The 17,500-nt window shown below is 49.0% G+C and overlaps 1 protein-coding gene across 1 annotated transcript in view; it reads right to left on the reverse strand.

Moving 5' to 3' along the window:
• CDC42BPG (CDC42 binding protein kinase gamma) overlaps window positions 1-17,500 on the reverse strand; it is a gene marked incomplete at both ends in the record, with an annotated part of 72,916 nt that overhangs the window by 13,797 nt on the left and 41,619 nt on the right. The window contains 15 exons of the mRNA XM_081340392.1: window positions 503-633; window positions 1,209-1,342; window positions 2,206-2,311; window positions 2,432-2,476; window positions 4,029-4,133; window positions 5,569-5,612; window positions 7,766-7,850; window positions 8,932-9,084; window positions 9,746-9,860; window positions 10,777-10,889; window positions 11,136-11,217; window positions 12,220-12,383; window positions 12,468-12,578; window positions 13,599-13,841; window positions 16,283-16,404. Coding sequence (XP_081196518.1) covers window positions 503-633; window positions 1,209-1,342; window positions 2,206-2,311; window positions 2,432-2,476; window positions 4,029-4,133; window positions 5,569-5,612; window positions 7,766-7,850; window positions 8,932-9,084; window positions 9,746-9,860; window positions 10,777-10,889; window positions 11,136-11,217; window positions 12,220-12,383; window positions 12,468-12,578; window positions 13,599-13,841; window positions 16,283-16,404 — 1,753 coding nt within the window. The remainder of the gene's footprint in view (window positions 1-502; window positions 634-1,208; window positions 1,343-2,205; window positions 2,312-2,431; window positions 2,477-4,028; window positions 4,134-5,568; window positions 5,613-7,765; window positions 7,851-8,931; window positions 9,085-9,745; window positions 9,861-10,776; window positions 10,890-11,135; window positions 11,218-12,219; window positions 12,384-12,467; window positions 12,579-13,598; window positions 13,842-16,282; window positions 16,405-17,500) is intronic.

Below are 17,500 nucleotides of genomic sequence, written 5' to 3' on the forward strand. Positions count from 1 at the left end.
ACTGCTAGGTTGGCAGAAGCTGGGACGAGTAACAGGCGCTCACTCTGTTACGCAGCACTCGGGATTCGACCCGCCAAACTGCCGACCTTCTGATCGACAAGCTCAGCGTCCTTAACCCACTGAGCCACCATCCCTGGACTAGACTAACCCAATTCCTGCCACCATTCTTCGTATGTTTTAGTTTCCAGGCCTCTAATCATCTTTGCTGCTCTTCTCTTCACTCCTTCCAGAGTCTCAACATCTTTTTAGTATAAGTGAGTAGAGAAGATGGCAAAAGGTAAACACCACAGAGGTCGGGAACTTCCATCTCAGGAGCCTAATCTGGCCCATCAATTTGACCCATGCCTCAAATTCCTCGGAGCCACTCTACGAATCATCGCTGGGTTTGCCTAAGACATGTCACAAGGCTGCCAATGATCTAACCCAGAGCTTCTCAACCTTGGCAACCTGAAGATAGGTGGGCTTCAACTGTCAGAATTCCCTAGCCAGAATATATACTCACCGCATATCTGTGACATGCATGACACCCGGGGAGATCTTTCCTTCTGAGGCGTCAAAGAGGAAAATCTTGAAGTCACTGACAACCACAAAGGCCTTGTGCCAGCCTTTCCTCACCCCAGAGGGTTTGGGCACCTTGGGATAAAAAGAGAAATAGGCAAACTTGTTTTCTCCAGAGGAGCAAGGGCAAGTCCAAGAAATATTTTCATTCCCGCAGGGCAGGAGATCCACTTAGAACGGAAAACATAGAATAACAAGGCTGGAAGGGACCTTAGAGGTCTTCTAGTCCAAACCCCAACTCGAGGCAGGAGACACTTTGCGATTCCAGACAAATGGATGTTCAGTCTTTTCTTAAAAGCCGCCCCTGTTGGAGCACTCATAACCTCTGAAGGCAAATCTTTCCACAGCTTAATTGTTCCCGCTGTCAGGAAATTTCTCCTTAGTTCTAGGCTGGGTCTCTTTTTGATAATCTTCCACCTGTTACTTCTTGTCCCTGTAATTTCATGTTTAGTCTGGAAGAGGTTTACACCTATCTTGCTCATTTTTGTTTCCGAATTCATAATCTAGCCTCCACCCTTGGATCTCTTAGTGGTGTCCCATCCAGCCCAAGCCTTAGCTTTTTTTTCTCCAGGTCAACGAAACGTTGGATGAGAATCCTGAAGTTGAAAAAGTGCCATTTCTGAGTAAGTTTGGGAAGGCTTGTCTCTTACCGACAAATATCCCTCGAAGGCGGTGCCAGTTCCGTTTACCGGATTCACCCCCAAGGTTTTCTGCAGCTGATCCGGAGGTACGGGGCAAATGGAAGCTCCGGCCGCACAGGAAATGTGGCAGACAAAGTTGCAGGCTGAAGAAGCAGGGCGAAAAGCAAGCAAAAAATAATATTTTTTTTAGCATGTTTAAATTTCTTCCCTCTTGCAGGAAGAGAGCTATGTTGTCTTCAGGTAAAGGTAAAGGTTCCCCCGCACACGCGTGCTAGTCGTTTCCGACTCTAGGGGCCGGTGCTCATCTCCGTTTCAAAACCGAAGAGCCAGCGCTTGTCCGAGGACGTCTCTGTGGTCATGTGGCCGGCATGACTAGACGCCAAAGGCGCACGGAACGCTGTTACCTTCCCACCGGAGTGGTCCCTATTTTCCCACTTGCATTTTTACGTGCTTTCGAACTGCTAGGTTGGCAGAAGCTGGGACGAGTAACAGGCGCTCACTCTGCTACGCGGCACTCGGGATTCGACCCGCCAACTGCCGACCTTCTGATCGACAAGCTCAGCGTCCTAACCCACTGAGCCACCGCGTTGTCTTAGAGTGGCCAAAAATCAGAGAGAGGCTGGTAGCCCCTCTTCCAACCTGTGTTTTTTAACTTTTAAGATGCGTGGACTTCAACTCCCAGAATTCCCCAGCCACCCATTATCTTGCTTGAAATTGCCCAAAACATTTTGATGTCTATCATAGCTAAGCTGTAGTTGAAGAACCAGATGGTGCAGCCTGCTGAGCAATCGTTTCCCTGCCTTTTAATTGAGCTGTGTGGTCTGTTCTCCAGCAATCAAGTTATGCTTCTAGTCCTCATGCACCAAAATGAAAACGTGCTAAACAGGAACGTAAAGAGATTGCTGTGTTTTGGGGCCTCTGAAACTCCAGACAAGGGTCTTTTCCAACCTAGCCCCCTTTCCTTGCCCCCCCACACACATTTTGTGCCCCACCAGAGTCTACTCACTCTCACAAGCCAGGCCTTGCCGGACCAGCCCGACCATCAGCGAAGTGCAGCGCATGCATTTGGTGGGGGCCGAGAAGCTGTGGGTTTTGAAGCTGTGCGTTCTGGGCTGGGAAAACACAGCGGGGAGAAAGTTTGCAAAATGATGCAATGCACGTCTTTTTCTTTGCAGAAAAATGACAACAGTTTTTTTTTTAAAAAAATTCACAATTAAGCCCTAGGTCTTCACCTTGAGGCATCCAGAATGGCTGCTTTCTGCAAGGGAGGCTCCTGCCTGTATGAGAAAAACAAAAAAATATATTTAAAAAGTTTGTGTGTGTGTGTGTCTGTGTGGGTGGGGTGGGGAGAAAACCAAGACTGAAATACTTCATGCTAACCTGGTTTCTGTGTTTTGCTCATCAAGGGGAAATCTCTCCCCGCTTGTCTTCTACCACATCTGGCCCAAACAACATTTTTTATTGGCCCTTTGCTAATTATTTTGCCCCAATTATTTATTAAGCCATGCCAGCTGGGCAGAGAGTGAAGAAAGAAAACAAAGGGAATTCTTTCTTTCTGTCTCTGCTTTTGAGTTGGGGTTTGAGTTGGACCCTGAAGTGAGGATTCAAGAACTGGCAGAGTAAATAAGAGGCATACAGAACACAGAATAGCAGAGTTGGAAGGGGCCTTGGAGGTCTTCTAGTCCAACCCTCTCTGATCAAGTAGGAGGGAGGGAGAGAGGGAGAAGGGAGAAGGAAGGAGAATAAGAATGGAGGAAGAGACAAGGGGAGAATGAAGGAAAAAGGGAGGGAGGGAGGAAGGAAGGAAGGAAAGGAGGGAGGGAGAAGGAAGGAGAAGAATTGAGGAAGAAAGAGGGAGGGAAGAATAAAAGAAAAAGGGAGAGAGAAGGAAGGAAGGAGAACAAGAATGGAAGAAAAAAGAGGGAGGGAAGAATGAAGGAAAAAGGGACGAAGCGAGGGAAAAGGAAGGAGAAGAAGAATAGAAGAAGGAAGAGAGGGAGGGAAAAATGAAGGAAAAAGGGAGGGAGGAAGGAAGGGAGGGAGGGAGGGAGGGAGGGAGGGAGGGAGAGTGGGTTCCCATGACAGGTAGTCCTTCATTTATGAGCGTTTTGTTTAATGACCATTCAAAGTTCATCAGACTTATGACCCTGACAGCATCCCCACGGTCACGTCATCAGAATTTGGGCGCTGGGCAACTGACATGCATTTACAGCGGCCACAGCATCCCGGGATCACATCATCGTGGCTTCCAACAAGCCCAGTCAATGGGGGGTGGGGGGAACCAGATTCGCTTAACGACCGTGGGGGGAAAGGAGTCATAAAGTTGTGTGTGACTCACCGAACAACTGCACTGCTTTGCAGTACCTGTTCCAGTCACGATTGATTGATTGATTGATTGATTGATTTGCTGCCCATCTCGCCACAAGGCAGCGCTGGGCAGCTTATAACCTTGGTGGAGCAGTGGGCTAATGCCTCCTTAAGTAACACCAGCTGCCTGCAATTAGTGCAAGTTCGAGTCCCACCAGGCTCAAGGTTGACTCAGCCTTCCATCCTTCCGAGGTAGGTAAAATGAGGACCCAGATTGTTGGGGGCAATTAAAGCTGACTTTGTAATAATGCCGCTTGGGGTGTGTGTGAAAGCCCTAATAAGCAGGTATATACAGAGAATGAAGGCTACTGCTAAGCTTGTAAGCCGCCCTGAGTCTTCGGAGAAGGGCGGGATATAAATGGAATTAAAATAAAATAAATAAAAAAAATAACCTGAGAGTGTAGTCGTAAGTCAGGGACTAGCCGTATGGGGAAAGCTCTCTCTATTCCAAGCAGGACTTACATGGGACCGGAGACTTCTCCTGCCTTCGGGGTGCAGCTGTACTTCCACAGATGGTCTCCGCGCCTCCTGGGAGTCGGGGCCGTTCCCAAAAGCGATGGTGTCCTTCTGAAAAACAAGAGGCCAGACAGGCCTGGTTGCTTGTCCAGTGTCTGGATTTGGGTCACTAAAGGCCCCAAATCTTAGCAGGCTTTCTTCTCTCTCTTTCCCTCTGCAATTTTGAGGCCACAATCTAATCGTTTTGCATCCTCTTAAAACTTTGATAGAAATGGTTTTCACCATTCCGGGCAAGCGTTAACACCGTGTGTCCCAAATCTGGGTAAAGTTATTTATTTGTTCATCTGCGTTTTATTATTGGTGACGGTCATCCAAATTTAAGTTTTTAAGCCACCCAATCAAATGGCTGGAGGGAAAAATAATCAACAAGAAATCTATCACACCGATATATCTAAAACACGGAGACCGGATTAATTTTATTTTATCTGTATATATATTGTATTATTTTAATTGCCCTGTAAACCGCCTTGAGTCCCTCAGGAAAAAGGCGGTATATATATATATATATATATCTTTGGTCATTCGGGTTTTTTCCCCACGTAGAATTGGAGGTATCAGGGCAACGTTTCGACACTTCTCCCAGAAGAACGAAGCTGAAGTCACCAGCCTGAGGATGACGGATGAGATTTCGTCGAAACGTTGCCCTGATACCTCATATATATATATATATATATATATATATATATATATATATACATACATATATATATATATATATATATATATATATATATATATAAACAATAATCCTAGCTGACGTTTAAGGTGCTCTGCAATTAAGAGTCTGAGCAGATTATCATTTATATCCAGATTAGCGCAAAATTTTCCTGCATTTCCTTTTTAAAATGCAAAATAGCAGTATTAGTTAAATTTTAAGGTCCCCTCTACTCTTACTAGGATGTAACCTGAACAGCATTTTTGTAATTCTCCTCCTTGAGCAGGGGGGTTGGGCTAGAAGACCTCCAAGGTCCCTTCCACCTCTATTCTGCTTGATTGATTAACCAGGAGACAAAGAGGATGAATTTTCACTTTCAGTTTTAGATTAAAATTACCATATCATTTTCATTTGACTTTGTGAGAATTCATTATACAGATAGCCCTCGATTTACAACAGTTGATGTAGTGACCGCTTGAAGTTGCAACAGCACTGAAAAAAGTGACTGCTTTTCACACTTAACGACGTTGCAGCATCCCCATTCTCAGGTGATCAAAATCCAGATGTTTGGCAACTGACTCATATTTATGACGGTTGCAATGTCCCGGGGTCACGTGATCCTCTTTTGACAAGCAAAATCAAAAGGGAAGCCAGAATTTAACTTAACAACGGTGTGACTCATTTAACAACGGCTGTCATTCATTTGGCAACTGTGGCAAGCGAATGGGGCAAAACGCACTTAACAGCAGTCTCGCTTGGCGACAGAAATGTTGGGCTCGGTTGTGGTCATAAGTAGAGGACTGCTTGTATCTGACCCAGGTGAGAACTTACGCTGGTGCTTCGGAAGAAGATCAGAGGTGTTTGGGACTTGATACCTGTTCAGAAAAGCAGAGAAAATGGAGAGGTTTTGTGGACTGTGGTGCCGAACGATCCTGGATCTGTCTTGAACTATTAAAAGGTAAAGGTTCCCCCGCCCAAGCGTGCTAGTCGTTTCCGACTCTAGGGGCCGGTGCTCGTCTCCGTTTCAAAGCCGAAGAGCCAGCACTTGTCCGAGGACGTCTCCGTGGTCATGTGGCCGGCATGACTAGACGCCAAAGGCGCATGGAACGCTGTTACCTTCCCACCGGAGTGGTCCCTATTTTTCTACTTGCGTTTTTACGTGCTTTCGAACTGCTAGGTTGGCAGAAGCTGGGACGAGTAACAGGCGCTCACTCTGTTACGCGGCACTCGGGATTCGACCCGCGAAACTGCCGACCTTCTGATCGACAAGCTCAGCATCCTAACCCACTGAGCCGCCACGTCCCTCTTGAACTATTATTACACCTTGAAATAATCCCTTGATAATGGAATTAACAGGGCCTTCCTGGATTAGCAGCAGAAGTCTCGAATTCAACCACATTTTGGAGGGGAATTGTAGGAGTCAAAGCAATGTTTGTCAAACTTACCAACTTATCAAACTTTAAGATATATGGACTTCAATCCCCAGAATTCCCCAGGCACCACAGCTGGCTGGGGAATTCTGGGAATTGAAGTCCATATATATCTTAAAGTTGCCAAGGTTGAGATACATTAAGTTAAAAGACTCAAAAAAAAAAATTGAACTCTTTCCAGATGGCCTAAAATTAAGTCAGATTAGAGTTGCCTCTGTTTGGAGCGGTGACTAGAATTAAATGTTTCCCTTTAATTCTTAAAACAGCAACTTCTCCTAGGACGGGAAGCTTTTAATTAAAGAACAATTTCCAAAGGGCAACTTCTGGGCTTTGTTTGATTTTATTTGCTGCTCACGGTTTACCTGCTGCAGCATCATGGGATGGGTAGAAAAAGTCACTTCTATTTGCCTTCTCAAGTTCATCTTAAGAAGACAGAAAATGTCTTTCTGTTTGCTAAATCGCTTGGAACGAAAGTAATCGCTTCCCAGCTGCATTCCCTTTGTAAAAATAAAGGAAATAAATATTTAAGGGCAGGAGCGCCCCTCACTTCCCACTTTATTTTTGCTCACTACTATGGCCAACCCCCATTTTAATGTAATTTAATTTTAATTTAAGAAACGTGACTCGTCTTGGCCGCTGAAAGTAAGTGCTTTTATTTTGGTTATTATTTAGGGATTGATTTCTATCCCGCTTTATTGTTTTTACAAGTAACTCAAGGCAGCAAACATATCCGAACGCACCTTCATTCTCCTATTTCCCCTACCACGGCAACCCTGTGAGGTAGCTTGGGTTGAGAGACTGGCTCAGAGTCACCCAGCCGGCTTTCATGACTAAGGCAGGATTTGAACTCAGGGTCTCCCCATTTGCTAGCCTGGTGCTTTAAGCACCAGACCAGATTGTCTCTTTATAACAAAGACAATGATTGTTTGTTTTTGTAATTTGTGTCCAAGTACTCGTTCCGTCAAGTCTGAGCAGAAAGAGCAGTTGCCTAAGCTGGTTGGATCCCCAAAGCTCGCAGGGCTAGGCCTGGTTAATATTTTGGATAGGGTACCACAAGGAAATCCTTAGGAAACCCTTTTCTGGATAAACTTCACTGGTTCGCCAGAAGTGCTTCAGTGCGATGATATAGCTTAGGAGTCCCCCAACTCCCGGTCCGTGGAACGGTACCGGGCTGTGGCATGCCAGCAACCGGTCTGCACGAACAAGCAAAGCCCCATCCGCGGGATGCAGGCAGCACACAAAACCACGCACCCTCCGGTCCGTGGGAAAACCGCTCTCCACCGAACCGGTGATCTCTGGTGGTGCCCAAAAGGTTGGGGACCTCTGATGCAGCTAATGCCTTTAACAATGCGACACGTCTGCCTGGCCATCCAAATCCACATCCTCGGTGGAGAAGAGCACTCTGCAGATGCTCTGAGGCCACCTTGTCTCCTAGGGCAGCGGTTCCCCAACCTTTATGGACCCTCGGCGCTTACCAATGGAAGCCGCGAAGACCCTCAGCAGACCAATGAATAGGCGAGGCTGGGAAAACCCAACTTGGGCGAGGGGGGGGAGATCTCGGAGCGGGCACCCAGTGGCCATCCAGACTGGCCCCTTACCTTCCAGAGAGCGGGCCTTCAGCTCTCCTTTCGTCTTCTCCAGTTCCTGGCGCAGAGTCCGGTTCTGCTGTGCTGCCTCCTGCAACTGTCTTTGGGGAAAGAGAAGAGAGCAAGGTTATTTGGGGAGTGGTTCCCTGGGACTCCAACTCCCATCATCCCTTGCCCTGGGCCCCGCTGAAGTTCTCGGCCAGGTGTTGGAAGGGCGCTCGGACAAGTTTTCCCTCCTCCCGCTACAGGTAGGAGCTTACGACCTAACGACCAAATTTTCCGATGCTGAGCGAGGCCGTTGTTCAGCAGCCTTCGCCCCCTTTTTACGACCTTTCTGGTTAAGCGGTTGTTAAGCAAACCAAAGCCGTCGCTAAGTTAGTTTGCACGGCCATTAAGCTTCCCCACTGACTCTGCTCGCCCGAAGGTCGCAAAGGGGGAACCCTGCGGCTGTCGTAAATGTTAGGCATATGGTGATAGCCTACATAGTTGGGTTGAAAATATATAAACCATGATGTTGTGACTTTAAGATGTTAATTGGCCAATGGGTGTGTAAGTGTTCTCATGGCCATAAGAGGGAGCTAGGAACGTAGCTTCTATCTCTCTGAATTCACTGCTCTCTCTACTATTGCTGTTTTGCTGTACTGTTGGTTTACTACTGTGATAAACCTGAATAACTGTGTATTGACCTCTGGACCGGTAAGAAGACTTTGTATTTGGAATACTCCTTGGACTGTTGCTATTGTGTACGACCTGGACTGTTTATCGTTGACCGTGCATTTTTTGTTTTTACACCGCCTCAAAAGTAAAGTACTTTTCTGTTTTCACAACTCAGTGTACTCTTGTGGTTACTGTGTGACTCTTACTACTCTCAGTACCCTTCCTTGTCTGTGCAACTCCTTGGTAGCACAAGGAGCCCTCTGCACAACAATTCCTAACAGTAAATGCGAGTCAGTTGGCAAAGGTTCAAAGTTGGATGGCGTGACCCTGGGGGGGGCGCTGCGATGGCCGTAAGGGTGGAAAACGGCCCTAGTGTCCATCAAACGATGGACACTAAATGAACGGTTGTAAGTCGAGGACTGCCTGTACATGTATGTGTCTGAATCCCAGCGTCGTGCCGAGAGCCCAGAGGGGCACTGGACATCGGCCAGGCCCGGCAGCCCCTGCAAAGAAGGGCCCACCCACCGTTCCAGCCCCAGGTGGGCCACCTTCAGCCTCTCCAGCTCCGTCTGGATGCTCTGCTTGGCCCGGATCTCGGCCTCCAGGGCCGACTGCAGCTCCAGCTTGGCCGAGGCCTCCACCTTTTGCAACCGCCGGGCTTTCCACACGGCGTCCTGCAGGGCGAGAGGGGCGGGGGCCTCAGTCCGCAGGGAGGGGGCGGACCGTACAAGAGGCAGGCTTGGGCTGGGGGGGGTGGGGTGGGCAAAAGGGATTCGCACGGGGACCTGGCCACGATTGGCCCACGCCGGCACCTTTGGGGGTGGGCGAAATGGTGGAGTTGGCACTGCCAGGCGTTGCCAGGCAGCAAAGGGTTTGCCCAACAGGTGCCCCCCACCCTCCCTCCATGGAGGGTCCGAGGGAGGAAAGAAGGAAAGGAAAAAAAAGGAAAAGAAGGAAGGAAGAAGAGAGGGAGGGAAGGAAGGAAAGGAAAAGGAGGGAGGAAGGAAGGAAAGGAAAAAAAAGGAAAAGAAGGAAGGAAGAAGAGAGGGAGGGAAGGAAAGGAGGAAAGAAGAAAAGAAGGGAGGGAGAAAGGGAGAGGAAAGAAAGGAAGGGGGGAGGAAAGAAGGAAAAAGGAAAGAAGGAAAGGAAGGAAAGGAGGGAAGGAAAAGAAGGGAGGGAGAAAGAGAGAGAAGGAGGAAAGAAGGAAGGAAGGAAGAAGAGAAGGAGGGAGGAAGGGAGGGAGGAAGGGAAGGAGCCAGGCTCAAAGACCCCTGATCTGATTCCCCCTCCCCTTTCCTCTTACACCCCTCCCCCCTCCCCCCAGGGCTCTCTTACCGGGGTCTTGGGGCCCGGGCTCTGGGACCCCGCCTGCTTCAGGCCCTCCATCTCGTTCATCATGCGAGTCGCCATGGCCTGCAGGTGCCCCCTGGACTCTTTCTCCTCGCTCACCCTGGGGGAGGGGGGGGCAAAAGGGCAGGGAAGGTCAAGGGAATCCACGGGGGGGGGCGCGAGGGGAGAAACATCCCCTGGCTGCCCACTCCTGCACCTTCCCCCCCCCCCGTTCCCACCCATTTAACGACCACATTGCTTAGTGAGCATAGTTCTGGCCCCAGTTTGCGGGCATAAGTCCAGGACTGCCCTTTAGTTAATTCCCACAAGATAAGGTAAAGGTCAAGGTTCCCCCGCACATGCATGCTAGTCGTTTCCGACTCTAGGGGCCGGTGCTCATCTCCGTTTCAAAGCCGAAGAGCTGGCGCTTGTCCGAGGACGTCTCCGTGGTCGTGTGGCCGGCATGACTAGACGCCAAAGGCGCACGGAACGCTGTTACCTTCCCACCGGGGCGGTCCCTATTTTTCTACTTGCATTTTTTACGTGCTTTCGAACTGCTAGGTTGGCAGAAGCTGGGACGAGTAACAGGCGCTCGCTCTGTTATGCGGCACTCGGGATTCGACCCGCCAAAGTGCCGAACTTCTGATCGACAAGCTCAGCGTCCCAACCCACTGAGCCACCGCGTCCCTTCCCCACAAGGTACTGTGCAACTAAAAATATACTGCTCAAAAAAAGAAAGGGAACACAAGATAAGACATCCTACTATTAAATACAGTACATTGTGTTGTTTAAGTGTTCCCTTTATTTTTTTCAGCAGTATATAATTTCCGCCAGCTGATGTTCTCTCAAGCTTGTTCTGACTACAAATCCCAGAATTCCACTGGAAAAGGTTCAAGGAGGTCTTGTCCTTTGAAGGGAGGGCGCCAGGTTGGGGAAAGGCTGCACTATGTGGCTGGGGTCATTGATGAGAGAAGAAAAGGCGCTCTGTTCATCCTCAGAGGCGGCCTTGCCAATTCGAACTCTGGAGGGACGCTCACCACTTCAAAATGTCGGCGATCTGAATCTCCCAGTTGGTGAAGGCGGCTTTGTGGGATTCGGACGTGCAGCTGCCTGGTCCCGGGTACAAGGCGTCATTAGCCCGAGAATCCACCTGTTGCAGATCAGAGCCTTTGAAAGAGCCATTGGGGGTACCCTGGGGAAGGGGCTAAAGCAGGAATGGGGTATCTACATTCATGTCCCACCCAGTCACAACAGCTCGGCTGATCCATCAGACTTTCTCAGCCCGGCCTTCCTCGCAGGGCTGTTGTTGTGGAGCAAGGTGCCAGGCAAGTGCTCCTGGAGAAAAAGGGAGGGGGAGGACAGGTGGGTAATTTGGGAAACCGTAAAGCACGTCTACCTGGTCACCAGGAGGCCTCTGGGGGATGCAGCTACTGCCAGGGGCCGCTTGGCCTCCTCTGTTGGGCTCCGTATTTTCGCATCTAGGCAAAAAAAAATAATAATCATGGTACAGGGGAGGCTTCAACTTACGGCCACAATATCTCCAACTTTGGCAACTTGAAGACAATAGAGTAGAATGAAATGGAATGGAAGAATAGAATAGAATAGAATAGAATAGAATAGAATAGAATAGAATAGAATAGAATAGAATAGAATAGAATAGAATAGAATAGAATAGAATAGAATAGAATAGAATAGAATAGAATAGAATAATGGAAGAACAGGACAGGACAGGACAGGACAGGACAGGACAGGACAGGACAGGACTGGAATAGAATAGAATAGAATAGAATAGAATAGAATAGAATAGAATAGAATAGAATAGAATAGAATAGAATAGAATAGAATAGAATAGAATAGAATAGAATAGAATAGAATAGAATAGAATAGAATAGAATAGAATAATGGAAGGACAGGACAGGACAGGACAGGACAGGACAGGACAGGACAGGACAGGACAGGACAGGACTGGAATAGAATAGAATAGAATAGAATAGAATAGAATAGAATAGAATAGAATAGAATAGAATAGAATAGAATAGAATAGAATAGAATAGAATAGAATAGAATAGAATAGAATCCGGAAGGGATCTTGGAGGTCTTCTAGTCCAGCCCCTTGTTCAAGCAGGGGAACCTATACCGTCTCAGACAGCTGAATGTCTAGTGGATGACTTGTGGCTGGCTGGAGAATTCTGGGAGTTGAAGTCCACAAGTCTTCAAGTTACCATGGTTGGAGAGACCCTCGACAGTGGGGATCACCACTTCCATCTCTAAACCATGTGGTCATTCAGTCATCACATGACCAGACCCGATTTCGCAGTGGTTAAGAGAATCACACAGCCGTTAAGTGAATCCCGCTTTCCCCTTTGACTTTGCTTATTGAAAGCCAACCGGGAAGATTGCGAACGGCAATCGGTCGTCAGCCTGGGACGCCTCTTCTCTTTTCTCGCCCGCTTCACGCAGCGTCTGGTTCTGCTGCTCACCGCTGCCTCCTGGCCTTCTCCAGCTGCTCCTGCAGCTGGGCCACCTGCTTGCTCAGCGCCTCAACCTGCCGCCCCTTGGCTTGCAGCTCCTCCGTCCACGCACCGCACGGCTCCGGACGTCTCCTGGAGCTGGAGCGCTGGAAGAGGCCCGTGCTTGGCTTGGCCTACGAGAGAGCCCTGAATCAATGCGGTGCAGCGGCGAAGGCTGCCATTAGGATCAGGGTCCTCCGATGTCGGCATACCCTTACCCGCAGCTCCTCCAGCTCCTCTTTCAACTTCCGCATTAGCTGCTCCGCTCTCTCCCGTCCCTTTCGCTGCTTGGACACCTCGCCCACCAGGTTTTCCATCCGGAGCTCCAGCTGCAGGAAGAGAACAGATGTCTCTCATCTTCTGGGGGGGAAAGGTGGTTTACGGGGACTGTCTTGTCTATTCCTGCAGCCCAGAGGCCGCGGAAGGCAATCTGGGATGCTCCCGGATGCCTACTTAAGCTGAGGGCCTGAGCAGAGGACTGCACCTGAGTGGTCCACCCACCTTAATGGGGAAAAAAGGTGAAGATTTCCCCTGTCTGGTCATCTCTGACCCGAAGGGGCGGTGCGCATCTCTGTCTCCTAGCCAAGGGAGCCAACGTTGTCCAAAGACACTTCCGTACTCATGTGGCCGGCAAGACTATCCGCCGAGGCACATGGGACGCCCACTGGAAAGGAACCTAGAGGTGGTCCTTGACATATGAGCACAACTGAGCCCCAAATTTCTGTTGCTAAGTGAGACAGTTTCTTAAATGAGCTTTGCCCCCATTTTACGGCCTTTTTTGCCACAGTTGTTAAGCGAATCACTGCAGTTGTTAACTTGGTAGCACAGTTGTGGAGTGAATCTGGCTTCCTCACTGACTTTGCTTGTCAGAAGGTTGCCTAGGTCAGGGGTGGGCAACCTGGGCTCTTTTATGACTTGTGGACTTCAACTCCCAGAATTCCTGAGCCAGCCACACTAAGGGGAAAGGGAGAGGTTTTCAAGCTGAGCCATGCTGGCTCAGGAATTCTGGGAATTGAAGTCCATGAGTCATGAGGGGGCCATAGTTCCCCCACACTGGCTCAGGAATTCTGGGAGTTGAAGTCCACAAGTCATGAAGGGGCCAAAGTTTCCCCCATGCTGGCTGAGGAATTCTGAGAGTTGAAATCCGCAAGTCATAAAAGAGCCAAGGTTGCCTACCCCTGGCCTAGGGCAATGCAACCGTCATAAATATGAGTCAGCTGCCAAGCATCGACATTTTGATCATTCAGAACCAGCACGCCAGACTCTTGGGAAGGACCTCAGTGAGAAGCGTATGCATGAGTGCGTTTGTATGTGTGCGTGCGTGCGTGCGTGTGCAGAGAGGAAGGTACCTCCTTGCGTCCACTCTCAGTGCGGGCCAGCTCCTTGCGTAGCCCTTCCACCCGTCGGGCAGCAGCTTCCGTCTCCTCCAGCCGTTCCCGCAGCAGGCGCGAGTGCCGCAGCAACTGGGCCTGCAGCTCCCCGCACTTGGCCTCGGCACTCTGCAGTTCCTCTGCCGTCTCCCGGTGGCGCTCCTGCTCCGCTTGCAGCTCCCAAGCCTGAGCCTGTAGCTGCTCCTGCAGCTCGGTCAGTCCCTGCCACGAGAAGAAGTCCTATCAGCAGCTGGCCCTGTTGTGATTCAGTGTCAGCCTGTGCTCCCAGCAGCTGAGTCTGAGGAATCTGAGGAGGAGGAGGAGGAGGGGTTGGGAGAGCCTTCGGTGTCAGAGGGAGGCTCTGATGTACTGCAGGACTCTCAGCCTGGCCCCTCCAGTCGTGTTCCTCATGAGGCTCAGCTGTGTGAGGAGGAGGTGTCGGACTCAGAGGAGTCACAGTTGAATCTGTTCAGAGACGCTAGAAGCAGAAGGCAATCCAGCAGAGCAGAGCAGAGAAAATCAATGAGGCAACTCGGTGAGAGGAGGAGAAGGCAGTGAGAAGCCACACCTTGGGACTGATAAGAAAAGGGGAAGGTGTGGGCGGGGCTGGTTGCTGAAGGCAACCGTTTGGAGACATTCTAAGGGAATCCTGGTCTGTTCTTGCTACTTCTGTTTGACTCTTGTTTGTTGACTCTTGTTTGATATTTTGATTCATTTATTGAAGGAAATATTTTGTTGCTTTTTTGTTTGAACTGTAAATAAATTTGGGTTGGGTTTTTCCAGCCTTTTGACTGTAAAAAGGAAAAAGGGGTTGTCCCTGACACACAAACAGGGCCGGTCGTAGGCTGGAACAGAACAGGCCTGAGTACTTGACCCCCCAGAAGGCTCCATCTGGGTCGCCAAGCAGTGAAACACGCAGGCCTCAGGCGCCAACTGTGATTTTGGAGCACCTTCTGCAGCCTGTCCAGGTACAGCACAGGGTAAGGAACAGCAGGATCAGGAGTCCAAATTGGGTACAGATAGAAAATTGCCCCCCACAAGGCTGAAGTTTGCCTTGCATGAAAACCACCTGGATTTGACCAGCCTCATGTGGTACATGGACAACAACTGGACCAAATTCGCACTGGCCGTGGTAGATATGCAGACCCCTCTATAGACACCACGGCTGAATTGTGACTGCAGGGCGAAAAAACAAACTATCCAACATATAGGATCAGAGTGCCAAAAAACAGAGTCTTTAATGGAGACTTTGCCGATTTCCTGACCGTGACCAACGAAGCAAAAATTTTCTCTGTAATTTGGACATGATATCCGTAATTTGTAACATCTTACATTTTATACTTCATGTTTTGTATTTTTAATCCCTTGTGTTTCTATCGAAATGTGATGTGCGTGTGCCATACGATAAATAACTGCACACAGTCACTCAATCCTTTGGTTATCACTCAGCTGGATTACTGCTGTGCGCTCTATATGGGGCTACCCTTTAAGACTATTTGGGAGCTACAACTAGTACAGAATGCAGTGGTGTGACAGTTCTGGAGGCCCTTAAGGCAGAGGGCCCCCACACTTTTCTAGGTTGGTGGCCCGGGGCAGGCATGGGGTTGCATGCATGTGCGCACACGATGCTAGGAGCAGTGCAAGTGCCCGCATGATGCTAGGGGTGGGACTAGTGCCCATGCCACACTGGGCAAGGGCTAGAGAGAATGGGGGGGAGTGTGTGCACATGTGCGCGCACTGGCTAGCCATTCACGTGGCTGGTGGCCAAGAGGCCACGGCCCGGTGGTGGGTGCGGCCCACAGGTTGGGGACCCCTTAAAGTGGTGTATATAACACCACTGTTGCGCAAGCTGCATTCGTTGCCAATTTGCTCCTGGGTCCAATTCCCATGATTTTGGTTCTTATTTTTCTTAATTTTAACTGTTTTTAAATTTAATCTGTTTACCATTTTGTAAGCTGCCCAGAATCGCTTTATCAGTTATAATGGGTGGCGTATTAATGTAATAATTAAATAAAAATGCCTGCCAGGAGACACGGCCTTTCCTTGAAAGAACGCCTCTGTCTTTACATTGTGTGGCCAACTAACTTTAAGAAAAACAGAATCTGAAAGATTCCTTTGGGGAAAGCAGGGATTGGGTTTGACCCCCCCACACCAGTTCTGAGTACTTGGCCCATCGTGTTCAAATTCAAAACCGAATAGAAACAGGAATGTGATCTAGTCAGTTTCAAAATCCTGTCTAGACTGTTTCAGCGTGCTGATTAGGAAACTCAAGTGGTCAGTCCAGCTTATCAGAAAGAAACTTTGAGTAAATGAAATGATTTTATGCCTGGTTTTGTCCAACTTGGCAACTTTTAAGACGCTGAGAATTCAACGCCCAGAATGTCCCAGACAGCATGGCTGGCTGGCTGGCTGGAGAATTCTGGATGTTGAAGACCAGCATCCTAAAGTTGCCAAAACCGGTAAACCCTGGTTTATGCGTGAAAGAAGAATTGAAACAATGAAACATGTTAGTCTATATTGCCGCTTTCTGCAGGGGCTGATCAGGCATTAACTGTTTCGATCCTTTACTAAATCTCCCAATTTGTCAGGATATTTCAGTCTGATTTCATTGCCCTGACTGCAGCCTGGGAAACACCCTGGGGGACCAAGGTTGGTTCGGATACCTGGAGAGCATCCGTCTTCTCCTGTTCCAGAAACGACACACGGTCCTCCAACGCCTTCACCTGACTCAGCGCAACGCGATTGTGACACTGTTTCTGCATCTTGTCATTCTCCAGCTGATTCTCTGCCAGGTGGGAGAGAGAGAGAGAGAGAGAGAGAGGGAGAGGGAGGGAGGGAGGGAGGGAGGGAGGGAGGGAGGGAGAAACAGAGAGAAAGAGAGAGAGAGAGGGAGAGAGAGAAAAAAAAGAGAGAAAGAGAGGGAGGGAGAGAGAGAGAGGGAGACAGAGAAAAAGAAAGAAGAGAAAGAGAAAGAAAGAAAAAGAAAGAAAAAGAGAGAAGGAGGGAGAGAGGGAGAGAGAGGAGGGAAACAGAGAGAGGGAGAGGGAGAAAGCAAAAAAGAAAGAGGAGAGAGAGAGAAGGAGGGAGAGAGAAAGAAAGAGAAAGCAAGAGAAAGAGAAAGCAAGAGAGAGAAAGAGAAAGGAGAGAGGGAGGGAGAGAGAGAAAGAGAAAGAAAGAAAGAGGGAGGGAGAGACGGAGAAAGAAAGAGAAAGAGAGAGAGAGAGAAAGAGAAAGAGAGAGAGAAGGAGGGAGAGAGGGAGGGAGAGAGGAGGGAAAGAGAGGGAGAGAGAGACAAAAAGAAAGAGGAGAGAGAGAGGGAGAGAGAGAGAGAGGGAGAGAGAGAGAGAAGGAGGGAGAGAGAGAAAGAAAAAGAAAGAGAAAGCAAGAGAAAGAGAAAGCAAGAGAGAGAGAAAGGAGAGAGAGAGAGGGAGGGAGAGAAAGAGAAAGAAAAAGAGAGGGAGGGAGAGACGGAGAAAGAAAGAGAAAGAGAGAGAGAGAAAGAGAAAGAGAGAGAGAGAAGGAGGGAGAGAGGGAGGGAGAGAGGAGGGAAAGAGAGAGACAAAGAGAAAGTGAGGGAGAGAGGGAGGGAGAGAGAAGGAGAAAAAGAAAGAGAGAGAAGGAGAGAGAGAGAGAAGGAGAGAGAAAAGGAGGGAGAGAGAGAGGGAGGGAGAGAGAGAAAGAGAAAGAAAGAGAAAGCAAGAGAAAGAGAAAGTGAGAGAGAGGGAGAGAGGGAGGGAGAGAGAGAAGGAGAAAAAGAAAGAGAGAGAGAGGGAAAGAGAGAGAGAAGGAGGGACAGAGAGAAAGGGAGAGAAGAAAAAGAGAAAATGAGCAAGAGAGGGAAAGAAGGAGAGAGAGAACATTAACATCCTTCACATCTTCCT

This window comes from Vipera berus, assembly GCF_964194415.1.
Source record: "Vipera berus genome assembly, chromosome: 16".
NCBI classification, from domain to species: Eukaryota; Metazoa; Chordata; class Lepidosauria; order Squamata; family Viperidae; genus Vipera; species Vipera berus.